Genomic DNA, 26,707 nt, shown 5'->3' on the forward strand with positions numbered 1-26,707 from the left:
TTTGATCATGATGAACAGGGTTCTTAGCAATACTTATGGTAGCTTGACTATCACAAAACATCTTTATAAAATCTTCTATTGGAGTTCTCAACTTGTTAGAAGTCTCGTTAACCACATTCCTTCATAGATTCCATGTGTTTTAGCTCTAAATTATGCTTTGGCATTGCTTTAAGCTACAATAGACTGTTTCTTGCTTTGCCAATTAACCAGTTTCTCCCATACATAGGTGTTATATCTGAAGTTTGATATTTGGTCAATTATGGAGTCAACCCAGTCTACATCTAAAAAAATCTCAATGTTTGTCTTTTGTGTTCTTTTGAAATGGAGTCCTTCATCCAAAGTCATTTTAAGATATCTCAGAATACGATACACAACTTTCCTATGTTCCTTAGTTGGATTATTCATGAATTGGCTAACTACGCTAATTGAAAAAGCAATGTCTAGTTTTGTGTGAGAGAGATAGATGCATTTCCCCACAAGTCTTTGATATCTCCCTTTATCCACCAGAACACTTCCTTTGACATTTCTTAGTTTGGTAGTGTAGTGTGTCTAGAGGTTTACAACCAAGCATCTTGACAGTTCCTAGTTTAATAGTACAGTCCATAGGTGTGTCTAGAGGTTTACAACTAAGCATCCCAGTCTCCTTTAGCAAGTTTAGAATATACTTACATTGGTAGATTGTAATACCCATTTTTTATCTAGCAATTTCCATCCTAAGAAAATATTTGAGATTCCCCAGGTCTTTAATTTCGAACTCATGGACAAGAGAACTCTTGAGTTTGCCTATTTCTTCCTCATGGTCTCTGATTAAGATTATGTCATTCACATAAACGATGATAATGACAGTTCTTACCTCAATTGTGTTTTACAAACAGAGTGTGGTCAAACTAACACTGAGAGTAACCAAACCTCTTTACAACCTTGGTAAAACGATCAAACCAAGCTCAAGAAGATTGCTCGAGACCATATAGTGAATTTTTTAGTCTACAGACTTTGTTAATGTTTGTCTCAGTCTCAAGACTTGAAGGAACTTCAATGCACACTTCCTCTAAGTCACCATTGAGGAAGGCATTCCTAAAGTAAATCCAATTACAAACCTACAGGTATATCATTGAGATAAATCCATATGACCCACACTAGACCTAACTTGTCATATGCAATTAATGTTGTAAGTCAATTCTTACATAATTTGAGTGATTGACACATGAGTGCAGTAAATCGTATCATGACCCATCCGAAGTCCTCTCCAGGCAAAGGAATTATGTTCACCAAACATGGACATCTAGATATTAAGGGTTACACAGATTTTGACTTTGTCGAATCCAAATTGGATAAAAAGTCTACTTCAGGGTATGTGTCATTTGTAGGAGGAATTTGGTGACCTAGAGGCGTAATAAACAAAATGTAGTCTTATTGTCCAGTGTAGAAGCTGAATGCTGAGCACCCCATCATGCAACTACGGAGCTTACTTAGCTAAGAATTCTCTTAAGCAAGCTTGGGTTTGGTCCCAAGAAACCTATGGTACTCTTTTATGATAACACGACAGCTATTGAGATTGCGAATAATCCAGTACAACACGATCGAAGTAAGCATATTGAACTTGACAGAAATTACATCAAGGATATCTTAGATTCTGGCATGATAAAGGTTCCCTACATCAAGAGTGCAGATCAGCTGATGAATATGATGACCCATGTTGTTACTAGTGGTCCATTCTATGCATCATTATCCAAGTTGGGCATGTGCAATATCCATGCACCAGCTTGAGGGGGAGAGTTAGCATTTATTCACAACTGTGATTTACAACTGTAATTTATGTAAGTTAGAGCTGTGATTGATTATATAGTCGTGATTTATACAACTGTCCACTATTCTATATAGTAGGCTATCCTAAAACAACCTTGTGTACCCTATATAAATACCATTGAATAATATGAAAAATTCATTCAGCAATTTATCAAGTGAAACAAATCCACCCAGTCAAGAAAAGTAGCGCCCACATCATTTAACTCTGAAGTGGATCAGCAGAACTTTCCACAAGCTGTCCAGGTTCGCAAATGTAACTACATGACTGCTTTTAAAAAGAGGAGTTCCCAAAATAACAAAGAAAAATACTGTTACATAGCAGATACAAATTAATAAACTAACTAAAACTTCTGGTGTATCAAACATACAATATATGGTATTAAAGAAAATTATGTTCTTTTAATAGATAAGAAAGTAGTGACCAGCAAAAACAGGCAGAATAAGAGAATTTGGATCATGTAGTCAAACATGAGGTGAAACTCAATAAGTGACATAGTTCTCTTGGACTAGCTCATGCACATAAAATACAAAGCTAACTGTTTACATCTACAATTATATGAGAGTATGATTTGTTAAAGGAGCCATTCTTAATGCCATGATCATTAATATAGAAAAAAACGAACCTTCTGTGGATTATAACGATTTTCCTTATGCTTTCCACAATCAATCACATACACCACATCATCTATCGTTATGCTGGTTTCTGCTATGTTTGTGGCTATAATAACCTGGGACATATACACATAGAAAAGAAAAATCAATAATGATTGGTAGAAAAAATCAACAAAGAGTCCAAATATGCTTTGCATTCTTTGTTGTAATGTCACTGTCTACTATCTACTATATTTGTTTGTACTTTTTCCCTTTTCTTTTTCTTTTTTTTTGTTTTTTTGTTTTGCTGTTAGATGGAATTGAACTTGGAAGCTCTCCCATCCCTACCATAAACTTGCCACTTTAGCCAAGCCTCCTCTTTGGAAAAATAAATAGCAAGACTACTTAAGTATCAATTGTTTACATTTCTCATTTTTATATATATAAAAAAAAAGGTATTTTCATCAGGTGATCCTTTATCTTTATCCAGAGCATTCAAGAGGCTTACCAAGACCAAAAAGGCCCAATAGCCAGCTTAGCTGGGCACTTGTTAAGATGGCATTTGCAGCTTCTAATTTATTTCCTTTTTCTGCTTGCCTTAATATCTTACATCTTATGGTAGTTCTACAGAGTGTTATTAGAATCCTAGTGTTATTCAGTAGTATGTGAGAGTCATGTGGCCTATAAAGTATTGTAAATGGCTGAAAGAACAGGGTCTTAAAGGCATGTTTGGTCCATCAACATCTAATCTGGGAATGGTAATCTTCTTTCCAAAAATAGGTACCCGGAATGGAATGGATAGGAACCATTTCAACATTTGTTTACGGTTAGGGATTTGAAATTCCCATTAACTTTCATTCCCACTTTAGTGTTTGCTTATCTCAGGAACTATGTAGGGATTAATGTAAATTTACAAAACAATCCTTCAAATTATATTTACAAAACTTCAATTTATACACAAATAACTAAAGGAATAAAATCAAATTATCCGGTCTCCTTTCTTCCATTTTGGGATGGGTAAGACTCAATTTGGGAGGATTTTGTTGGATAAAACCAATTCTAGTTTTAATGGAAACATAATACACATTTATATAAGAGGATTAGCTGATTTTTACCCTAAAAATTTAAATTACTCCTATTCTGACCCTAAATTAATCTCATAATTAAGCCCTTATACAATTGTCCTAGCATATATAATAGTTGACTAATTCCACTAGCTATCTTGTTTTCTTTCTTCTTCTTTATTTCTTTTTTTTTTTTGAAAGGAAACAAGAAGATATTTTTTGTGCCTTATCTCTTTCTTCTACTTGTCTATTCTTCAGTGTCAATTGTATACTTTGTGTGTACTTTGTTGCGCCTTTGTTATATATATAAGGGTGCAACAAAGTACACACAAAGTATACAATTGACACTAGAGAACAGATCTGTAGAAGAAAGAGGTAAGGCACAAAAAACAAGCCCCCTCACCCTCTCTCCTTAGAAGTAATTCTACTAGTTAGAACTTACCAAAAAAGCAAAATCAGACAATTATAATACAAACAAATTCCTAAACTTAGGGAATTCTACCAATTTACAACACTCTCCCTCAAGCTAGTTCGAAAATGTTTTCCATACCTAACTTGCTGTTGAATTGAAACTTGGATAGGAAACTCGTTTTGTGAAAATGTCAACTAGATGTAGCTTAAATGTGATGAAAAGAGTGCAAATCAGTCTTCTCTTTGATAAAATATTTGTCTATTTCAATATGTTTTGTCTTGTCATGTTAAATAGAATTATGAGCAAAGTTTATTGTCACTTAGTTGTCACAATATAGCCTCATAGGTCTTTCAATCTCTACCTGCAATTCCTTTAGTGAAGTTTTGATCCACATGAGTTCACAAGTACCTAAGGTCATAGCTTGAAATTCAGACTCAACACTTGACCTGGCAACTACAAGTGGCTTTTTACTCCTCCAAGTCACTATACCGCCTCCCACAAAGGTGCAGTATCTAGAAGTGGACCTTTTGTTAGTCATTGATTATTTCTAGTCAACATTAACATAAGCCTCTACACACATGTGATTGTTTGTGAAGAATAACAACCCTTTGCCCATGTCTTTAGATATCTTAAGATCCTCATTATGGCCTCCATGTGGTCTTCTGAAAGAGTATGCATAAATTGACATACCATGCTTATGGCTATGTAATGCCCGACCTTGTGTGAGAAAAATAAATTAACTTTCTAATAAGTCATTGATATCTTCCCGTAACAACCGGTACTCCTTTCATTGTTGCTCCTAACTTACAATTATGATCTATAGGGTTTTTATAGGTTTACACCCTAACATTGTAGTTTCACTAATAAATCAAGAATACACTTCCTTTGAGATACATAGATTCCCTGCTTTGATCTTGCTACTTCAAAGATGAGAAAATAAATGAGATTTCCCAAATTTGTTGTCTCAAATTCCTTAGCCAATTTCTCTTTCAGTTTCTATATATCCTCTAAATAATCTCTTGTGACTATGATGTCGTCAATGTAGACAATAAGAATAATCATCCTATTTTATATGATTATCTGATGAACAATGCATTGCCTGCCTAACTTTGCCACAATTCAAATTTGACAAGAGATTGAGCAAATCTTTCAAACCACACCCGCAAAGATTATTTCAACCCTTACAATTATTTTTTTAGCTTGCACACTTTTCCACTATTGAACTATCCCTCAAAACCATGAGGTACATCCACAAAGACCTCTTTTTCTATATTTCCATGGAAGCAAGCCCTTTTCTGCATGCTTAGAGTAAGCTCTCAACACTATACTTGAATAATCTCTAATCACTCCTTCTATACCCAACCATCCAAGATTACCAAAGGAACATCCGTCAAGTTTAACTTTGCCAAACCCATTGGAAGGGGTAACCAGTCCATCATTTCTTTCCTTTTCAACCTGTTTGAATAGCAAGCACTCAAGGCTCGGTGACTAAGGCCCAAAGATATAGAGAAAGTAAATCATATCCCAAATGTCCCTTGATCTCTATTTATGCTCAAATAACCTTGCATTCCTCTCCAACCAAACCAAGGATAATACAATCACCTATTAAAGAATCTTTCCTCTAGGTAGGTTGCCAAAGCCTTTAAAGGAGATTCTCGACATCTCCACTATGCCTCTAGGAGGAATCCATTTGAGACTAGCGATGTTGAACAATTTATGCCAAACTTGTAATGTAGTGGGACAATGGAGAAAAAGATGATCAGTTAATTCACTACTCTTCAAACGCATTATGCATTAGTTTAGGCTAAGAGCTTTGTAGGGCCTCCTCAACTAAAGCAAGTAATTGGTGTTAATTGACCACAAATCAAGCAAAGGCCTTTACTTTTAGTGGAGCTTTTGAGTTCAAGATTAACTTAGTAGGAAAAAGGGGGTTAAGACAAGAAAGGTAGGCAAAACTAAGAGAGATTTAAAGAAAGAGCACACAGAAAAGATATGAGGGAATCAAAGACTACACCCTTTCATCCATAAAGGAGGTTAAAATGCTCACATGATGCAAGAAGAAGAGGAGGCTAGAAAGATCCTCTGTCTCTGGATCAGAAAGGTTTCAACAATAATTAAAAATCCAGGATAGACCAATAAAGGACCGGTCTTTAGATAAGGAAACAAACACATTTTTAGACCATATAACTCTGAAAAGATTTGGAAATTGATACTTGAGAGGCCAATCACCTAACCAAGTATCCTCCAAAAAAGAATTTTAGTCCAATATTGGCATCCCAATCATTAGAGTGCATCCCATAAATTCTTAAGATGACCCTATGCCAAAAAGTGTTCCTCCCTATGGAAACCTTCACATCCACTTTCTTACAAGGGCTTTATTCCTCAAAGAGATTCTCTCTAACCCAAATCCTTCATCCCATTTCCATTTGCACACTTGGTCCGACTTAACTAAGTAATCTTTTTTCCTTTCCTCTAACCCCAACCAAAGAAAGTATCTTTGCAATGTCTTAATTCTAGAAGGCACTTTAATAAGGATCTTAAAAATCTAATGGAAATAAGCGTGGATAAGAGATAAACAAGATTGCACAAGTGTAATTCTACCTCCCAAGGACAAAGTTTTTTTTCCAACCATCTAGCCGACAAGAAATCCTATCTGTCACTGGAACCTAAAAAGAATCGACTCTAAGATTTCCCCTTAAAGGGAGACCTAAGTAAGGCACCAATCAAAGACCTACATTCCATCAGAGAAGCTAGATCAACAATAACATCCTCTCTCTCATTAATGCCTACTACAGTGTTCTTCTCTAGATTAATCTTGATACATGATATGTGTCCCAACACTAATAGGATAAGCTTAAGACTCAGCAACTCCTCACAATTTGCTTTAAAGAAAAAAATAGTATCATCCAAACTGGAGATGAGACACCCATGTCTGCTTCTTCCCTATCACAAAGCCTTCCACTAAATTGCAATCCTATACTCTTACAACCGTTCTACTCAACATATCAATTGTAATGGTAAAAAGGGAAGCGTAGAGAGGGCCAACTTGGCTTAAAACTCTAAATGCTTTAACCCAACCTTTGACATAACTATTCACTATGACAATAAAAGAGGTTGAAGATAAGCAACCCCTAATCAACATCCTCCACCTTAGACTAAAAACCTTTCCTCTTTAAAGCATGATCCAAGAAATCCTAGTTCACACGATCATATGCCTTTTCAAAGTCTATCTTGAAGACAACTCCAAATTTTCCAGCATATATTCTCTCATCAACCACTTTATTAGCAACCAATGTCGCATCTAGGATTTGCCTACTCTCAACAAATGCACATTGAGCCTAACGGATGGTCTCGTAAAAAACCTTTCAAATGCGGTAAGAAAGCTGACCGAAAATCTCAATTGTAAATAAAATGCTAAAGCCTAAATACGTGATAACCCTGATCAAGAAAAACCAAAGATAGAGTTACCACGACTTTATAGTATTTCGGGTTATCATTCTCAAGGAATCAGAAAAATTTAACTAGTTTTGCCTAAACCAAATCAAGTAGTGACTTTTATGAAAAAGTGATTAGATTAAAATTATGATTTGATTGATAAAATGAGAAAACTATGATAATTAATTGTGGAGATTTTCACGAATCTAGTTTCAGACTAAGGACTAAGGGATAACAAGTATTGATTAAAGAATTTTTTATCTTCTAAGATTGGGTCACTAATATAGGCCATAGGCCATCTAAGTCTGGAATCATATTTTAAAACTTGAAATTCATCCTTCATCAATTTTCTAACAAGTAATCTGATAAAAAGTTCAAATATTTAAGGCATTTAAAACCCAATATTCATTTGGTAGATTCTCCTCAGTTATCAATCACATAAAATCACACCAAGTCAGCCATTGATCATAAACTTTTATGCATCCACAAACCTCTAGTACGCATCCTAGGTATCTCTAACAAGGACGAACTAACAAAGAACTTAACTTGCATAACAAAATTAAAGATTAATAACTTACTACCATGAAAAATCACAAGGAAACAAATAAATAGGCTAAGTCTGCAGCTTAACCGTGTAACCAACTATCAAGAATGTAGAAACTAACAAGCACAACTCTAGGACCTAACTATCAGAACACCTAGATATCCAAAACTGATCAGTAATCAGTTCAGATTTAATGGAAACAAATAACAGAAAAACATAGCAGCAACTCCTAATTATTCATTGATGTAAGTTTTGTAAGAAAATACTTTGGGGATTCGAGGTTCCAAATCTCAGTTGATAGAGATTTCTCAGTTGTTAAATCCAGGCTACCTTGAGAAAGTAGATGCCATGGCATAACGACCACTGGGGAAGGAAAAAGATCGCTGCAGAACCATTGATTCCACTTTCAAAATAATATATTTGTTTCTTGATACTACTTGCTTATTTTACTAGGAGAATGAAAGCATCACCCTGTCTCAGATATGTTTGTGCTTCATTTAACTTCTATTCTCAAATTAAGTATCGATAAGCTTGTCAAAACTAGACTTGATATTTTAACATAAATTTTACACTGAAATGTGTACATATTGAAAAGTTAGCATTGTGGCATAAAACATACACAAACAAACAATTGCACTGAAAAAAAAAAAAATAGTTTTACCCAACCAATAATTGGAAAAAAAAAAAAAGTTGCTAATAAATATCAACATGAAAAACCAACCACTTTTAAGTGATATAACTTACCTTTCGTATGTTTTCAGGAGGCTGCAGAAACACCTTTCTTTGATCATCTGATGCTATAGATGAATGCAATGGAAGAAGCCAATCAGAAGACAATCCGCGAAATCGATAAGAAGCAGCTAGTTTATCTAGTAACATGTAGATTTCTGCAACTCCCTGTTATGACGTGTAAGAAGCATTAATTAAAGAAAGACAATATTAAGGTGAAGGTCATAATAATATATAAGTGAACCATATAAAAGGACTCTCCAATGGGCTTACAGGCAAAAAAACAAGTATGGCACCCGCAGGATAAGTTTCATCAACGTAGCACACAAGATCTTCAAGAAGATCATAATCAATAACATCTTCATTCAATCTTTTCTGCATAAATGGTTGTGAAACTGTTATAAAATTACCATGATAGGCAGAGGAACAACTATGTCACTAACATATTAAAGAAAAACGTTATCTTAAAAGCATTACCAGATTCTGTTGTGTTTTCTCGCTGTATGATTGGTAAGCATTTGGAACATAATATGGGTTGATACACTCTTCAGAAAGCACAGAGTCATCACCCCATGCAGATAATACAAGATTCCTTTTCCCCCTACGGTTGTTAACAGCGCCAGTCTGAAGCAATAACAATGCAAGAGTTCATAAATTAGAGGATGGTATCACTATAAGCCAACAATCCACAATTTAACAATTAGATCAATAATAGCATGAAATTCAATCTAGTATAATGAAATTCTTAAGAGTCTATATGGTATTGGCAATTTCATGACACATAATGCTGAACTTGATATTACAAAAAGAATAACATAGATAAGCAAAATTTTACAAAACCTTCTGTTTTATAGATGTCTCATATCTAATAGAGGCTGGAGAATCTGAAGCCAGGCGATAGTCAATGCTCTCATATATATCCTCAAGAAAGTAAGTTGACACAGGATGTGTTCGGCCCACTGCAGTAATTACTGGGCAACCACCAAAGTATCTTGAAAACAAATTTGAATCAACAGTTGCAGACCTGGATACCAACATAAATAAAATATGAAGTAACAAGACAAGCTTACTTATATCAACAAACAGAAAAATATCACTATTTATTTACTGCAACAAGATTGAACATAGTGCAACCATACATAAGAATAACTTTCAATTTTGGTGTGCTATCAGTAGATTGCTTCTCAATCAGATTCTTCAAAACAATGAGCAGAAAATCACCCTGTTATGAAAAAGGAAACATGTCAATTTTTCTTTCAAAATGTCATCCAATTCTTTCTGTTATAACTATTATATGGTATTATAAATTGAAAATTTGCAAACAAGAAAAATATTACCTCTTGATTGGAAGATTAAAATTAAGAATCTATATTTTCTTGTAAGAAAGAAAATGTAAACCCAGTAATGTAGTGAGAAAGAAACAAAAATCAGTACAGTTTTGCCTTGATTTTGGAGCGGTTATTCATAACATTACATACATATGACATGCAAGTAAACAGAACAAGAAAACTTGGAGATGCTAACCTAACCAAATAAATTACACATGCATGCTGTATGATTTGTATCCTTGTAAAGAACAGGCTAGCTCACCAATTGCTATGAGATGAAAAAGTATATGCAGCCAGATCATTATAGCCAACATGACCCATAAAAATAGTTGGTGCAAAACCAAACCAGATATAGTTCCAACCAAAGCTTTTAAAGGCGAAAGCATAAGGTGAGGTCTTTTTTTGTCCGCAAGGTGAGGCATAAGCCTCGAAGAGTTGAGGCGTAAGCCTTTTGAGACCCTCATTTTAAAAATTAATTAATATTTAACATATATAACGAGTCAATTAGAGATAAAAAAAAAAAAAAAAATCATGCTAATAGCTTCACACTTTCATAAAAAATCATAACAAGTCACAAAATAACAAATAGAGTCGAACATAAGATTAAAATGTTTCAACCTAAATAAAAACATAAAAAATAAAAAATTAATTAGAATCAAATTAACAAATTTTATTTAATTTGGAATAAAATTAAATTAAATCATAAAAAAAACATAATTAAAAAAAAATAAGTGAATTCTAATACTATTTTCTTTCAAAGATATTCCTTTTTTCCAAAAATAGAATAAGAATTAGAAAAACAAAATGAAAATAAAATAAAATAAAAAGTGAAAACATAAGAAAGACGTGTGGTGGTAAAAAAAGATAAACAAATGAAAAAAATATAAATAAAAGTGGGTGTGTGAGACAAAGGAAAAAGAGGAGAAAAGGATAAGTGAGAAGTGAGAACTGGCAAACGAGAGGAAAGGAGTGCAAGTGGGACAAAGCTGCAAAGACAACGAAGGGGCATAGTTTTAAAAGGCACACTTAAAGCGTGCCTAGGCTCAAGGCGCAACCACTCCCTAGCTATAGCGCCTTGCTTGCCAAGACATGCACCTTGTTGAAGAAGCATGCCTTGTCTACTTTCATTTTCATTTTTAATACTTTTATTCTTGAAATTTCTAATTGTTTATTGAAATTTATATAATTTTATTACTTTTTTTGTTAAATGTTTCTTTTAAATGTTTGAAATCTTAACTTTTTTATTGATTAGATTGGATTTTGGATCATATTTTATAAAATTGATATGCATACTAGGTTAGGTTTCACTTCACTCAGGCACACGCCTTGTGTTGCACCTTGCACCTTGCACCTTAGCTATAGGATACTTTTGTGTCTTATGTGCGTCTTGCGTCTTTTAAAACTATCTGAAGGGAACACGCTAAAGAGAAGCCACCGCCAGAGAAAGAGTTGATCTTCAAAGGAGGTGTTGGTGCCGACATATGTGAGTTACGATTTCCAGTTTCCAAAGAGTTTAGGGTTAGGAATCTTCTCTGTTTTTGGGTACAATGTTGGTTATGGGGTTTGTTCTCGATTTCACTCAATTTCTTCTTTGTTTAAGGGTAAATGTTGGTTTTTTTTTTTTAGGTGTTCCACCTTAGATCCACAAAGATGTGTAAAAGGCACACTAACGTGTGCTTATATTCGCTTTAGATTCTAAAGCGAATGCCTTTTGAGAGTCACATTTCACAACGCCTCAATGTGTTTTAGACCCATCTCACCCCGAGGCGTGCTTCAAAAACACCTTTGAAAACACTGGTGCCAACAAGCAACTTTAAATGGAAGTTAATGGGAGAAAATCGGGAGTGGGTGGGTTAAATTACATTGAAACATCATAACACTAGGGATCAGAGCACTAGAAAAACATAATAATCAAATCAAGCCTCTTGATTCCATGATTTTGAGTTTAGATCCTTAAACTTTGAGAAACATGCTATATTGGAATCTATGATCACCAATAAGAGTATTTTTACTAATGCACAATCTTCTATTAATAGCATATATTAAGAGCCATGTTATACGGACACTTCAAAGTACCTATGTTAGGCAGGACACACAAGGTGTTGGGTGTGATATATATCCCATAGGCATATTGATAATGTTAGAAACTTCCAATTTTGATGGTTATCCTCTTTAGAGATCTTTGTTGGGATGGATTCAATATTTCCCTATTTTTGGTTTTTGGTTTCTTCGCTTCTTAGGGCTTCATATCTTTGTTTTTTGCTCATTTTGAAGGATAGATAATCCTTTCCTATTCTCTATTAATTGATTTATTAGTGAACCATTTCCTTACTTGTAAGAAAATGCATGCTTAATGGTTAGATATGTGCCTAATTGTTGTCTTTTAACAAAATAAAATGAACAAAATCCTAGTACATTGTAAGCACCTTAGCCTCACATTTGACATTAAATCTTAGTTCTATGCTTGAATTCAAGCTAACACATAGAATGAAAAATGTGGATGTTAGATTATTTAACCATTTTCCTGTGTCCTAAGACCTAGGGGTTAAATGAATATAATACATAAATACACACCAACCCCACACTTGGTTCTCTAGTCTATGTAACACAAAATAAGAAATTAAGGCACATGATGATGAGGATTAAACTCCAAGATCTACTCAAGAAAGGAATGAAAGAATAATAAAATCCAAAATGACTCTATCAAGAATACTTAGGTATTTTATAATTTTTTAGGTGTCATAATTAGTTAGTGAGTAAGAAGGGAATTTGACCCGTAAACTTTCAACGTTGACGGCCTTAAGGAATGAGGAATTGAAGGAATTACGATTAAAAGAAGAGGTTCATTGGAGGCAAAAAAAACTAGGGTCAAATGGATAAAAGGAGACTGCAATTCTAAGTAATTCCATAGAGTGTCCAATGATACGCAAAATAAGAAGTCCATAAAATCATTGGTGTCTAAAGAGGGGGTGACTTTAGGCAACATTGAAAACATTTCAGAGGAGATTGTGCATTTCTTTAAGAAGCCATAATCCAAGCCCCTAAGTGACTATTGGAAGATAGAAGGTTTGGATTGATCTCCCATATCAAGAGAGAGTGTTGCATGGCTTGACCATCTCATAAAAGGAGGTATGCTTTGCCCTTTTTTAGTTAGATAAAGAAAAAGCCTCAAGCCATATGGTTTCACCAATGCAGTGTATCAAGAGTATTGGGATGTGATTAGGGAGGATCTTATGAGGGTGTTCTTGGAATTCCACAATAATAGGATAATCAATCAAAGTACCAATGTCATTTTCATCCCTCTTGTGACAAAAAAAGAGTTAAACCAATAAAATCTCAAATTCCAAACCCATAAATCCGGTTACAAGTCTATATAAGATCATAGCTAAGGTTTTATCAGGGCTCATCCAAGGAGTTCTCCAAGAAACCATATACATATCCAAGGGAGCCGTAGCAGGTTTTAAGTGAAATCCTTGTGGGCCTTTTCCAGAAGTCTATTGAATTTCCTCTCCTTCTGTCATTTTCCTAAGTTAAGCTCCTTGTCAAGCCGGCTAGATCAATCAAAATAATAGAATTGCAATCTTAAAGTAAGCAAGCTCAATTGCAATGGAAAAGTCCTAAGCTAAGCGTATGTTGTTCTAATTGCCAATGAAATAGCAAATGAGGAAAGGAGTTCAAGGGGGAAAGGAGACGTCTTTAAAATAGATTTTGAAAAGACCTATGATCATGTAGAGTTGGGTATTCTAGATCATGCATTAGAGAGAAAAAGGTCTAACACAAAATGGAGGTCAATGAGGGGTTGCTTGTTTTCAACAAGTTTTGCAATCATAGCAAATGGAAATGCCAAAGGATGGGTTAAGGCAACCAGAGGTTTAAGACAGAGGGATCCTCTATCCCCTTTTCTTTTCACCATTGCAGTTGATGTCTTAAGGAGGATGATGCTCAAAGTAGAGGATAGTGATTTATTTGAGAGTTTAATAGAGGGCAAGAATAGAACTAGAGTATATCTTTTGCAATTTATAGATGACACCATTTTTTTTTCAAGAGCTTCTATGGATGGGTCGGCAAAACCTAAAGCCAATCCTATTAGTTTTTGAGCAAATTTTAAGGTTTAAGATTAGTTTAGACACAAATGCAATCTCTTGTATCAACACAAGTCAGTATTGAGTTTCTAGGTAGGTTTTAATACTTAATTGTGAAGTTTTAAACTCACTTTTATCTTATTTGGGCCTTTCTTTAGGAGGGAATCCGTTAGCAAGTGACTTTTAAGATGCAGTAGTTGATAGAGTCTCAAGGAGACTAGATGGATGGAAAAAAACCTTTTTGTCATTAGGGGAAAGAATAACTCTAGTTCAATCTTGTTTGCCTCACATCCTTAACTGCTTTTTATCTCTCTTTAAAATTCCAACATCAATGGCTTCAAAGATTGAGAACTTGCAAAGGGATTTTCTTTGGTTAAGGGTTGGGGAGGGTAAAAAAGATCATCTAATCAACTTGGACATAGTGTGTAGGCTAAAGCAGTTTGGAGGTTTAGGGTTCAGGAAGACTACTATGAGGAATCATGTTATATCGGGGAAGTGGCTACGGAGGTTCCCTATGATAAGTTTCATCCTTTGGCATTAGATTATTTCAAGCATTTATGGGATACATCCTAAGGGATGGGATGCCAACATTTCGATGAGGTGATCATACAATGTGTCCTTAGAAGGCTATTGCATAAGCTTTCTAGGATTTTTCTCTCCACACCCGCTTTGTGGTGGATGACAAGGTGAGAATTCATTTTATTTGTAGTGGGGAAATCAACTTTTATGTTCACAATTTGAAGATCTTTACGGAGTTATCATTTTAAAAAATCTCACCATTTCAGCTATCCTTGGTAACTCTTCCTCTTCTTTTCTTTTTTGGAACTTGAACTTTTGTCACAACAACCTCACAGATTTGGAAATTGAGAGCTTTGAAAGAATTATGTCTTCACTCCCTCTAGTGCACTTGTCTCCTTCTATCCTAGACACAAGATCTTGGTCTCTATCCTCTACAAGTATATTCTTGGTAAAATCTTTCTTTTTAGCCTTGTCCAAGTAATCAGTATTAGTTCCTTTCTTTCCAGCCAAATTTGTATGGAAATCTAAAGTCTCATCTAAGGTCAAGGCCTTTACATGGTTAGTGGCACACAAGAAAGTGAACACTAATGACAAGCTCAATTAAGTTACAAATCCTTTAATCCCAATTGATGCATCTTATTATAGGGAGTAGAAAGTCAATTGACCAACTATTTCTACATCGTCTAAGAACTTTGAGGATATGTCATAAGTTATTTAGTCTAGCAAGGATGGATTGGGTTCCGCCCAAGAGTGTATGCAACATGATGACCAATTCTTATAGAGGATTGGGAAGTTTTATTAGAGGCAAGACCCTTTGGCTAATTGTTTGCCTTACTTTGCCTTAGATCATGTGATGAGAGAGAAATGTTAGGATCTATGAGGAAAAGTGGAAGACAATAGAGATATTGTGGAATTTACTTCACTTCTATTCCTCCTTATGGACTTCTTATACAGTTGAATTTAAAAGCACTGCTCTCAATGTTATTCAACTTAATTGGCGCTCGGTTGGTATTCAAAAGGGTTGAACAATAATGAGAAGAGCTTTGCTCGGAAGTGACATATAGCCATTAGTGGACTGTTTTTGTATAGGTTTCCTTGTATAGAGGATGAGCTTTAGTCATACTATGATCAAATTATTATATTTTGTGGGGAGAACCCCCTCATTTTTCTCTTGTACTTTTTATCAGCATCTAATCTCTTTTTCCTGATAAAGAAATAATTAGTTAGTAATTGATATTTAAGTTTTATTTAGAATTTGAAAAGTTTTAGAATTCTCATCAAAAGGAGTTCTAAACTTTCTATTTTCTAAAAAATAATCTTTTCAATTCTAAAGTTTTTATTTTGAGTCCTTACAATCTACAAGTCTTCTTTACTAGAAACTTTATTACAAGAAATTTCTATTAAGTTTCAACTTCAATAAGGAAAAAGGTAATAAAAAGAAAAAAAGAAAGGTTCCTAATTCCTTTTAATTGTTTTAAAAGATTTAATAGTTTTAAGAAATAAACAAGAGTCCTAATTATTTCATACATCGGTTACGTTTACTTCTTCATGGTTCTATTCAAATTTTAGGGTTTTCTACAACCTATAAACAAGGCTAACTGATATAAAATGGGATTAAGGATTGATAATCAATAATATTAAGTTTTTTTGCACAACTTTTTTTTTTTTTTGATAAGTAAACACAGAGAAAAAAAATATATTAGAAGAAAAGGCACCTTAAGGCTAACCCAAAGCATACAGGGGGTATACAAGAGGTGCCAAAAAGCAAGAACAAAAAGAAGAGGGGATACAAAAAATCACTAGCCCTCATCTAGAACCCAACCAATCAAAAAAGTTGATTAAAGGAAGAGGTCCTTCATCTACAATCGACTTAGTCCAAAACCAAAAATTACATACAATTCTAGAACGTCCTTTAGCTGATTAAAGTTTTTTTGCATAACTTACAATTCTCAATTGCAAGACTCCATTGATTTTCTATTAGGTGAGACTCCTAGAAGGGCCTTGGTAAGATTCTAAGGTTTATATCTTTTTTCTTTATCTTTCTTTCCCTATATTTTATCTCAGTTTTCCCTACTACCATGATTTTCTATTTCTTGTTCCTCTCCTTAAATTTGAAAAGATTGAAGCTCTAGTCCACCTTATTTGATTTTAGACAACAATTCTAGGGTTGTCATACCTGATCTTTAGAGAAACCTTTTTAGGGAGCAACAAAATTCCAATGCTAGAGTACTAGGAAAATGTTTCTGACTAGGGCTAGGATTGTTTAGGCTAAAAGTTTGATTAGTCAACAAAATTCATCTTTTTTTTTAATCAGAAACAAACATATTCATTAAAAGTGCAAGTGAAGAATGAGAAATCCTTCCCCACTTTACAAAATCTGATAAAAAACAGAGGTAGAGAAACCTTCTCCAAATATGCATCAAAAGGGTACCACAAGAGACAATACAAAGAAAGGAGAGTCAACATTCTTTAGGGGTTCATACAATTCCAAAAAGATCCAGGCACATTGTTTTTCTCTTTGCTATTTTAACCCTTTTGGTCTAAATGTTGAATTTCATTCAAGTTGATGAACATTGAAAAGAATGCCCTTCAAAGCTATAGTAGTAGAGACCCAAAAAGACAGATATAAATAAATTGACAGAAGAAGAAACAGGGACATTTCCTATTGATTATACTACAAAGAAATTGCGAAAAGTCCCCAGAAACACTTAATTGGAAGCTACACTAATAATAATGTATCATACTCCCATATGAAATCCTTGAGAAACTGCCAAGTTTATGAACTCACCAAGAGAGACCGTTCGTGGACTTCATCAACTATAACATGAGTAATTCCACTCAAGTTTTTGTCACCCTGCAAGCGTAAATTTCATAAGACAGCAACAACAATATGCATCTATGCATTGGTTCAGGAAGCAAATATGAATAAGGAGAAAAAAGAATAGATGAAGTTATACAAGGATTAACTTTTCAATAAAATTCGAATATGCCGGACTCTCAACAGACAGCAATTTCAAACTTCTTTCCATACAAAACATTGTATGAGTTATGAAAGTAAAATTAAATTTACATTGCAGATTTCCTTTGGAATTCTGTTCAATGCCTTCCAATAAACATTGTAATTCGATTAATAACTTATCTTGCCACGGTTCTGGAATCCTAGAGGGACTTTTCAGGGCCTATGGGTCTTCTGGAGAGGAGGATAGGTGGGAACTCTGAAAGGAGTTGGGGGACCATAAGGGGTTTGTGGGAGGACCCTTGGTGCATAGCCTTTCACAGAGGAATTTCCGGAGGATATCAATGGCTAGGAGGAATTCATGCATGTGACCTGATACTTCTTATGCAAAAAAAAGAGAGAAACAGCTAATCATCTTTTTATTCATCATCATGCAGACCAACACCTTAAGGCCTTGCTCAGTGATGTTTAGGTGCTTTCATTATCAGTGCAGGAGTCATTTATCAGTCAGCATGATAGCTTCATATGGAAACATAAGAGGAGGGAAGTGTGGAGCACAACAACTTGGGTTTAATTTTGGTGCATCTGGAAGAAGACAAAAAAGATTATTCAAGGAGGAACTACTGCAGCTTTGAAGACCAGTTTTTCATGTCTTCAATCTTGTGGTCCAAGGATTATCTTCAGGAGGGCACTTATCTATTATTGATTTTATTGACAGGGTTGGATCTGCCTTGATTCTGCTTGTTGGGTTCCTTGTTTCTTTTTTTATTTCTTTATTGAAAGCTGGCCTGTGTACATTCTTATGTAATAGAGTTTGCCCCTCTATAGTACTTAATATATTTTCTTACTAAAGTAGTGTTACAAAATCAACACACACTTGTGAAGGATAGGTAAATGTTTTATGTTTTCATTATTGCTAATGAATGTTGATTCTAGTAAAATTCGAAGGAGGGACTGTCTACAATTGGATAGTGAGAAGACCTACAAACAGGTTAATTGGAATTTTTTGGTCATGTTGAGAAATGATAGGGTTTGAGGTGTTGTCACTCCAAAGGCTGAAACATTCTTTTGTATGTAATCTGTGGTCTTGGGTTAGGGTGTTTATAGTTTTGAGCCCTCGTTCTCTTGTTAGCTTTTTTGAGTGGCTAGGCTCTAGTTAATGGTAGGGGTTTCTTCCCGCTTCCTTGGGTCAGAGTCTGTGGGCTGCTTTTGTATACTCCCTGTATACCTAGAGGGCACTAGTTTGGTGTCTCCTCTTTCATTTTAATATACTTCTCTTTACTTATCAAAAAAAAAAAAAAATGATAGGGTTTGGTCAAAGATGAATTGCATGTCATAGGTTCTGTATCTTTTTTGTTAGATTCTTGGTTTTGTTTAACATTTCCCACAGGCTTTTACCAGAGCTGTATAGATCTCAAGCAAGGGAATCAAATCAACTGTCCCCATAGGTCTTTGTGCCAGTGATGGAGGTGTTAAGTTCATTATTTCAAAAGCAAATGGAAAGGTGCTGTTATATAAGGTTTTAAAGACACAGAGGAAGGCTCCTCAAGTGGTGCAGATTTCTTATCTGTTATTTGCAAACAACAACTTATAATTTCATGAACAACAGTGAGACTGCTCAGTGTGGAATGTTGGGAAGCTGGACCCCACATTCTAGCTTAGCTGCAAGAGAGGTTAGCTCCCATCTACCTATATTGGATTGCTGATTGTTGATTGTTGATCGTTGACCAGTCTGATTAAAGATACCAAGGAATTAACTCCTTAATTTCCAAGATTTGAGAGAAAACACTAGGGAATTAATTCCCCGTCTTTGTATGTAGTTTCTTTTGTGCTCTATTTTTTCCCTTTCTTATGTTCATTTTTGTTGGCAGATCCATAGGGATCCGGAATTAGTTAATGTTGAAAATCCTGACAGCTTGTCTGATTCATCTGATTGTGCAAGCTGTCCACAATCAATACAACTTTTATAAGTTGTAAATCAGAGTAGTAAATCAGTGGTAAATTGGGGGTTGTAACAAAGATTACTTCCTTGCTTGTATAGTTGACTAATGGTGTCTACATTCAATGTATTCTAGGTCATCAGTAGGATTATTTTCCTTTATTGCTTTCCCTGTTAATCCCATATATTCAATGTAAATTCCTCCATGAATACAAGAAATACAATTCCAGGATTGTTCACAATTTAAAGGATTCCTCATTTTTCTATCCTACAGTTCTTAATGCAAAAATGGTTATGTTTCTTACCATAAAAAACAAAAAAAAATAAAAAAATAAAAAAGGTGTGGAACTAGCACTTCATCAGAATAAAGTAATGCAAGTGAAATTGAAATCCAGTGTGTAATTCGATGTCAGTATGAGTTTTACTTTGATTACAACAGATGGATGGAAGCAATTCAATTAGATAGAAAGCCTACCGCAAGTTTCCTTAGAAGAATGCCTGTTGTACAGAAAAGAAGCTTTGTCCTTACATTGCTGAGAGCATTTTGTCACAATAAAGAAGATGCACGTGTTAGTGACACAATATTTGCATGATTGTGACACAATAAATTCATCAATACATTTATTATTTTAAACAATATTCTACACTAGAACATGGATTAAATTACAAGAAATCTTCTTAAAAAAGGAAGAGAAATTGAAAAGCAAGAGAAAAGCATGATTGCTACCTCTAGGACTTATAACCAAAGTAAAAAAATAAAACACCCAATACTCATGATCAAATTATTTGGAAAAAAACCTAATCGAGATGAGTTGAGCAGTGGAGAGGTGGGGGTATGAGAAAGATGTCCAACATAGAGTTATTAAGTGGTGTAAGAACCCTTATGCCAGTGTAAAACCATCTCTAAATGAGTAATCTAAAGATGGTTTATTATTATTTAGAGATCAATGTCCAAATCGTTATATAAACGTCATGTCAACAGAATTCACGAATTTCTTCAATCCCATGTGTAGATTGTAAGATATTGTTTGCCCGGTTACCGATTGAATTAAAAAAGTTTAAACTATTAGCTAGAGGACCAACAATGTATATCAATCTCATTTGAGTTGTAGCCTTGATACACCACCTCACGAGCAGCCTTCTTTAGGCTTACACGTGTAAATTAGGGGAAGCAATCATGCAGTTAGGTTCAAATTCAAGACCTCCCATTATACAATGCTTTGAACCACATCAAGCTACTAATTAACCTAAAAGCCCAAGTTCTTCGGTGATGGGCTAACAATGTATATCAAGCTTATTCGAGCTTTATCCCTAATGTCATTAATATATAGAATTGTAAGCATGTATTGCTATTGTGTTATAGAGATATGTCAAACTCTGGTATTATTTCTTTTGTTTGTCGCTACAAAAAATTTTAACTTGTATGCTCGGTACTTCCTGGTTGCATAGGAAAATATGTTCCTAGTTCATGTACTGTAATACCTAGTAGTAATGAATATTTTCCTATGCAACCAGGAAGTACCGAGCATACAAGTTCAAATTTTACATACTCATAATGAATCATGGGGTTTTGGTATGTAAAAAGTATTATTATACAGGTTTCCAATACATTTTAAATGAAGTACACTTTGTTGACTAGTTGTTTAAAAGAGTTATCACAGGATACATACTTCTTTATAACAAGTTTCCACGTCCTTATTTTGCACAAAACTCTACCTAAAACTAAGCATTTATTTTTGTCTCCTAGGGTTTGGGAGCACTAATTTTATATTTTGAGTCTTAATTAGTGAGTCTGAAATCCGTGGTGTGACACATACCCTGATTTGCCTACAAAGTGAGGTAATTTGTTCAAAGATTTTGGAGGCATGATATCCACATGACAATTGTCAGTACCAATCTGAAGTTTCAGGAGTATATGGCATCCACTGTCTCTTTAATTTCCAGCAATCTTGAAGACCTAGATCATCCAATCAGGTGGTTGATTTCTTGACTAGGAGGGCCTAGATTACTAAGATTTTTGTAGTGGATTTTTAGAACACTTTCACCTTCCACACCTCTACCCCTCAATCAAAAACCTGTTGATTGTGGCTCATGCACTTCTATTAGCTTTCATTCTATTCTATCTTTTCAGTGTTACATAGGTCTTCTTCATGTACCTTAATTTCTTTATTTTTCCCCCCAAAGGATCTTCTCTGTCTCCATTTCTCTTCAGGACTTCAATTCCTTGTTCCTTTTTAAAGAACATGATATTCAGTTCCTTTACAAATCACCCTCCCCATCTTCAGAAATTTCACAACAGCGGTATGCACACTCACAAAAATTACCTCCAGCCTTTTCTCCATATTAATATAGCATCTCAAGTGGCACCACCTCATCAAGTTGCTAATTGGGATCCCCCTATTCTGTCAATACTATCTTTACTTATTTTTTGAAATCCACATACCAAAAACATAATATGTGAGCATGTATTAATTAGTAATCCCCCATCAACTATGAAGGCTCAGCTCAATCAAACCATTACATTTTGATAAAGACATAATAAAATGAGGATGAATCAAAACCACACTCACCTCTTAGCAAGAGTGCTATACTATTTTTTTTTATCATGAACAAACAATTCGTCAAAAATGAATCTTAGGTGCAAGAAAGGATGAGCCATCCTTTGGAGAGAATACAACAAAAAACTCAAGAAGAAACACCATAAACAATCAAGAGCCAAGTTGGCCAAACAAAGGAACCTATCTGTAATGTCACTCACAGAAGCATGGACTCCCCTGCAAAAGCCTCCAGCAGTGAGGCCCTTTGCATGGCCAGGCAATCCACTGAATTTCCACCTAGGAATCGAATTAAAAAGGCATCCCAACCCTTCAACCAATAATTTATTGTAAAACATCTAACCAACCAAATTTCAATGCCCTCATAACCCTTGAGATGTCAAAAAAAAGTTACATGGTTAGGTCTCCTTCCACTAAGGATGTGCTTGTTTCACAGTATCTTGACTAGGGAAAGGGTATCTTATTTGCAAGACTAAGCTTACCACATCTAGATGCACAAAAATTTGGAAGCTTTGATTTCCTTCAATATGAGATTTCCTTAAAATTGTGAAAATCTCTGGGCCTATCAGTTTCAATGCATATAGCCCATGTAAGACTTGGTATTTCTTTTATTCTCATTTTGAGAGAATGAAAGTAAAAGGAAAGTGAATAAATCAGTTTTACTACTTTTTTATAAATAAATTAATTTTACAAATATTGGACCCTAATTGCTATGCAAATTTATATCAATTCCCAGACGGTTCCTAAGATAACCAAATGGTAAAATAAGAATAAAGTTTAGCAAGAATGTTAAACTCCAAACTTTAACCAAACATTAGAATGAGAATATTATATCATTATATTCAAAGAATTCATTTCAGAAAAGATGGTTCTTTTTTTTTTTTTATCAGAGAAAAGATTGTTTTCATTCCCAAATTTACATGTCACCTCGCCAAACATACCCTAAAAAGGATGCCCATAGACTAAGCATCAACCAACTCTTTCAGCAGAGTGAAGATATTAGCCTCAATGACTAGGTCGATCACAACCAGCTCGATAAAAAAACTAATTATTTTGCTACAGGGATCTTGGAAACACCACTTATCCTCACATTACCCAAGATTTTTAAAATAGAGAATCCATCAAAATTGAGCTTAGGAATCCATATGAAGGGGGTTCCTGCTCAACAGTTCCCACCATCTCTCCAGCTAGAGCAGCTAGCAGCTCTGCAATTTAACATTGTTTACTCATTTGAATGCCTCAGAATTTGTTAGCAATTAACCATGATGCTAGTGTTCCACCCTTTAAAGTGTAAACTATGTAAACTTCTAATAACTTGTGCAGCGTTGAATCATTCTCCCTAGAAAACCTCTAGGAAAAAAGTTTTATTTTCATAGCAACCTTCATGAGGCCCAACCTCCTATACTCATTGTTCTACAAACCTGATTTCACCCTATGATATGATCTCTCTTCCCTTTCCCAAAGTCTGATCACATGAAATATCTTTTGATTTACAAGTAGTACATGGGAATATAAAGCAAACAAGATTGAACAAGTGTGACTCTCCTTCACAAAGATGGGATGGCTCTTGTCTAACAATTTAGTCTCCTAGAGATCCTATCTATAATGGGGTCCAAAAAGAAAGTGCTCAAGGATTCCTGCATAAAAGAAGGTTCTTAGGGGTTAGGAGTCAATCAGACACACTTTTACCCAAAAAGAGATGACTTAGTGGGGATTTGCTCCTGATTAACTTTAATATTTGAAAAGTACCGTTAGTGCATTTAATTATAATCCTATTATAACTTGGAGAAACCTTCAGAGTATCACAGTAATATTTTATTAGGAAAATATTATCACAATAATATAATATCAATGAAACTTGTAGTATGACAGTACTATTACTTCATTAATGAAAAGAAAAAAAAGAACACAATTTTCTTCTCTTTTTGTTTGGGTTTATCTTGAAGAATTCCCTTTCATACACCCCCCCTCCCTCCCTTTTTATTAGATAGGATACTAAAATATGATTAAGAGAGGAAAAGGAAAATGCAAATAGGATGATAAATCATTTGAAAAATGTGTTTCCATCCTTCAAAACATCTCTTTATATTTTCTAGTGCTTTTATTGATTGTCCTGATTTCCTTTAACAAAAATGAAAGCCAGAAATGCTTCTCTTGGTAAATCTATTTAAACATATATTCAAAAGCAAAAAGAGGCGGAAGCAAATGAACACCTTGCACTATCAAGACGAACTTGATAACCAACCACAGAACCATCTGAACCTGGTGAAGGTTCACAGCGCTCATCAGCAACCCTTTCAGCCACAGAAATAGCCTGCATATAATGCAGCAAGATCCCAGTTCCAATTACCAAGTAGGTAAAGAAGGATTCATTACAATTTCTCAGTAAATAACTAGTGAGTAATATAATAATGACCACAAATAAAGATTGAACCTTGTAACCCACACCACAACAGTGCTACCATATTGCATCAGCTCAAAGGCTTTTCAGGGTGAAAAGGGAACAGGTTGGACAAAGATAATAAACTCAAAAAGGAATCACTGACTACAATAATAGGAGAACGAAATAGCTTTTGTGGGAGGATTCCTCATCCTTCTTTTGTACTTCTTAATTCCTTCTTCAATATAATTCATTGTTGTTTCCTTTTAAAAAAATAATAGGAGAACAAAAAATTGGCTAAAATAAGAAATAATAAGTATCATTGCAGACAGGAGTTAGAACAAGAGTAACCCTGCTGAAAAAGGGGGCTCGGCTGGTAAGGATAAAAACTTGAAAGGAAGCCCATATCCAGTATTGGGCCAAAAGTGGGCTGGCGAAATACCCAAAGCTAGAAAGGGCCTAATCCATAGATCAGGCCCTATTTTGTCTGTTTCACAAGAGATGCAGGTCACGAAGGTCTCCTCTTCTCAGTTAAGGGATTTTGATCCCAATTTTGGCTTGCATTGGCGAAGGACGAGTTCCAGTCTCTCTTCCTCTGGACACAGACTAGGGTTTCGAAGAAGTGTGCCAGTGAAGAAAGATCTTTTTACAGGCTACAATTTTGGGATTCCATCCCTAATTTTGGTTCACAGCTGGTGCATCAACAAGAGTTTTGAAGAAGAAGTGGGTCTCCAATGACAAAAGAGCCTTCCCTGACAACGAAAGAGCCTTTCCAAAGGTGCAACTAAACCAGAGGTGCAACAAAATAAACACAATGTATATCTTTGCCATCAAAAAACAAGTAAGCACAAGAAAGAGAAAAGGAACAATCATATATATACAATCTAACCTATTCCAAAAAAAAAACATTCATAAAAGAGAGTTTAATTGCTTGTTCTATTTGTTTCGAATCTTCAAAGGCCCTTCTATTTCTTTCCATCCACAGCATCAAAAACAGAAACACAAGAGCAGCCCCCTCTAAGCTTTTTTCCTCTTTTTGCCCATGAAGGAATCATGTCAGCTCATAGAATTCCTCTTACTATTAATGCATCACCCAAATCACAGAAAATAGAGAGAAAATCAACTACTATGGGACACTTGCTATAGGGCAGTGAAGGAGAAAATGATTAGCCAATTCCTCCTCCTTTTCACATATATATATAACTTGTTCGACATACTCCATCCCTTCCTTTTAAGTTGATCGATCGTCAAAATTCCAACCCACAATGCTTTCCACACAACAAAACCCACGTTCACAAGAATCTTCAAAGAAAGACTCATTTCTTTCTTGGACCAATGAAATGTAGAAAGATTTGATGTAGAACTTGCCACCCTTAAATTCCTTCCACTCCAAACTATCATCCTCCTAACTAAGCAAGCTTAGATTTTTTGGAAAAGGTTTATCACTCCTTCAAGCTCTCAAACATGACCTAGAAAAGAGAAGGCTTCACCAACCACATTCCCCATACTGCTCCCACACATCCACTACTCATGCATCTTTGTCTATGGCTAAAGAGAACAAAGACAAAAAAGATTCTTCCAAAGATGAATCACCACTCAATCTATCTTTCCAAAATTTGACCCCTCTTTCATTTCTAATAGAGAAGCGAACTCTGCCCCTGATAAAGTACCACTCTTTTCTAATTGTTTTCCATAAACCCACCCCCATAACCATCTCACTCCCCTTGAGCACCATCCTCTTTCTTCTTCTCCAAATTTTTTAGTAATAACTCACTTTCATAGAGATTTTCTCTCAATTGAGAATCTCCAACACAACTTGCCAAGAAAAGCCTTGTTCAAAGTAGAGAGATTTCTAATACCAAGATTGCCACTCTTTTTATCCAAGCAAACTATAGGTCACTTAACAAGATGGAGTTTTTTTGCAAGCTCTAGCCTGCCCCAGAGGAAGTCTCTTTAAATCTGCCCCAACCTTCAACTCACCTTTTTTGAGATAACAAACAGAGACATGAAATAAATTAGGAGATTAGAAAGAGTACTTCTAATCAAAGTGACTATCCCTCTTAACAAATATTGCCTCTTTCAAGAAGCGAGCCTCTTTTGAAATCTCTCCTCCATCAAGTCCCGAAGCCTTGTTGATTTAAACAAGGCTCCCAAAAACAAGCCTAAATAAGCAGAAGGTAGATGTTCCACCCTATAGCCCAAAAAAGTAACTAACATTTCTGCATTGCCATTACCCTTAACAAATGAGCTTATTCTTCTCTAAATTAATTTTTGAGCTTGATATTGCCTCAAACCATATGACTGACCAACTCAAATATTACAATTGTTTTTACTAGTGTCATAGATAACAAGAGTGTCATCAACATG

General features: G+C 34.9%; 1 protein-coding gene across 2 annotated transcripts in view; it reads right to left on the reverse strand.

Annotated features, from left to right (window-relative positions):
* Positions 1–26,707, reverse strand: part of LOC117926240 (DExH-box ATP-dependent RNA helicase DExH7, chloroplastic) — a 98,941-nt gene that overhangs the window by 44,338 nt on the left and 27,896 nt on the right. For both annotated transcript variants that reach the window (XM_034845322.1, XM_034845321.1), the window contains exons 13-21: positions 24,174–24,274; positions 19,881–19,938; positions 17,299–17,364; positions 9,721–9,803; positions 9,422–9,605; positions 9,059–9,205; positions 8,855–8,956; positions 8,597–8,749; positions 2,430–2,534 (exon numbers count right to left, since the gene is read on the reverse strand). In XM_034845322.1, the coding sequence (XP_034701213.1) occupies positions 2,430–2,534; positions 8,597–8,749; positions 8,855–8,956; positions 9,059–9,205; positions 9,422–9,605; positions 9,721–9,803; positions 17,299–17,364; positions 19,881–19,938; positions 24,174–24,274 (999 nt within the window). The remainder of the gene's footprint in view (positions 1–2,429; positions 2,535–8,596; positions 8,750–8,854; positions 8,957–9,058; positions 9,206–9,421; positions 9,606–9,720; positions 9,804–17,298; positions 17,365–19,880; positions 19,939–24,173; positions 24,275–26,707) is intronic.

Source organism: Vitis riparia, chromosome 12, assembly GCF_004353265.1.
Source record: "Vitis riparia cultivar Riparia Gloire de Montpellier isolate 1030 chromosome 12, EGFV_Vit.rip_1.0, whole genome shotgun sequence".
Classification (NCBI taxonomy): domain Eukaryota; kingdom Viridiplantae; phylum Streptophyta; class Magnoliopsida; order Vitales; family Vitaceae; genus Vitis; species Vitis riparia.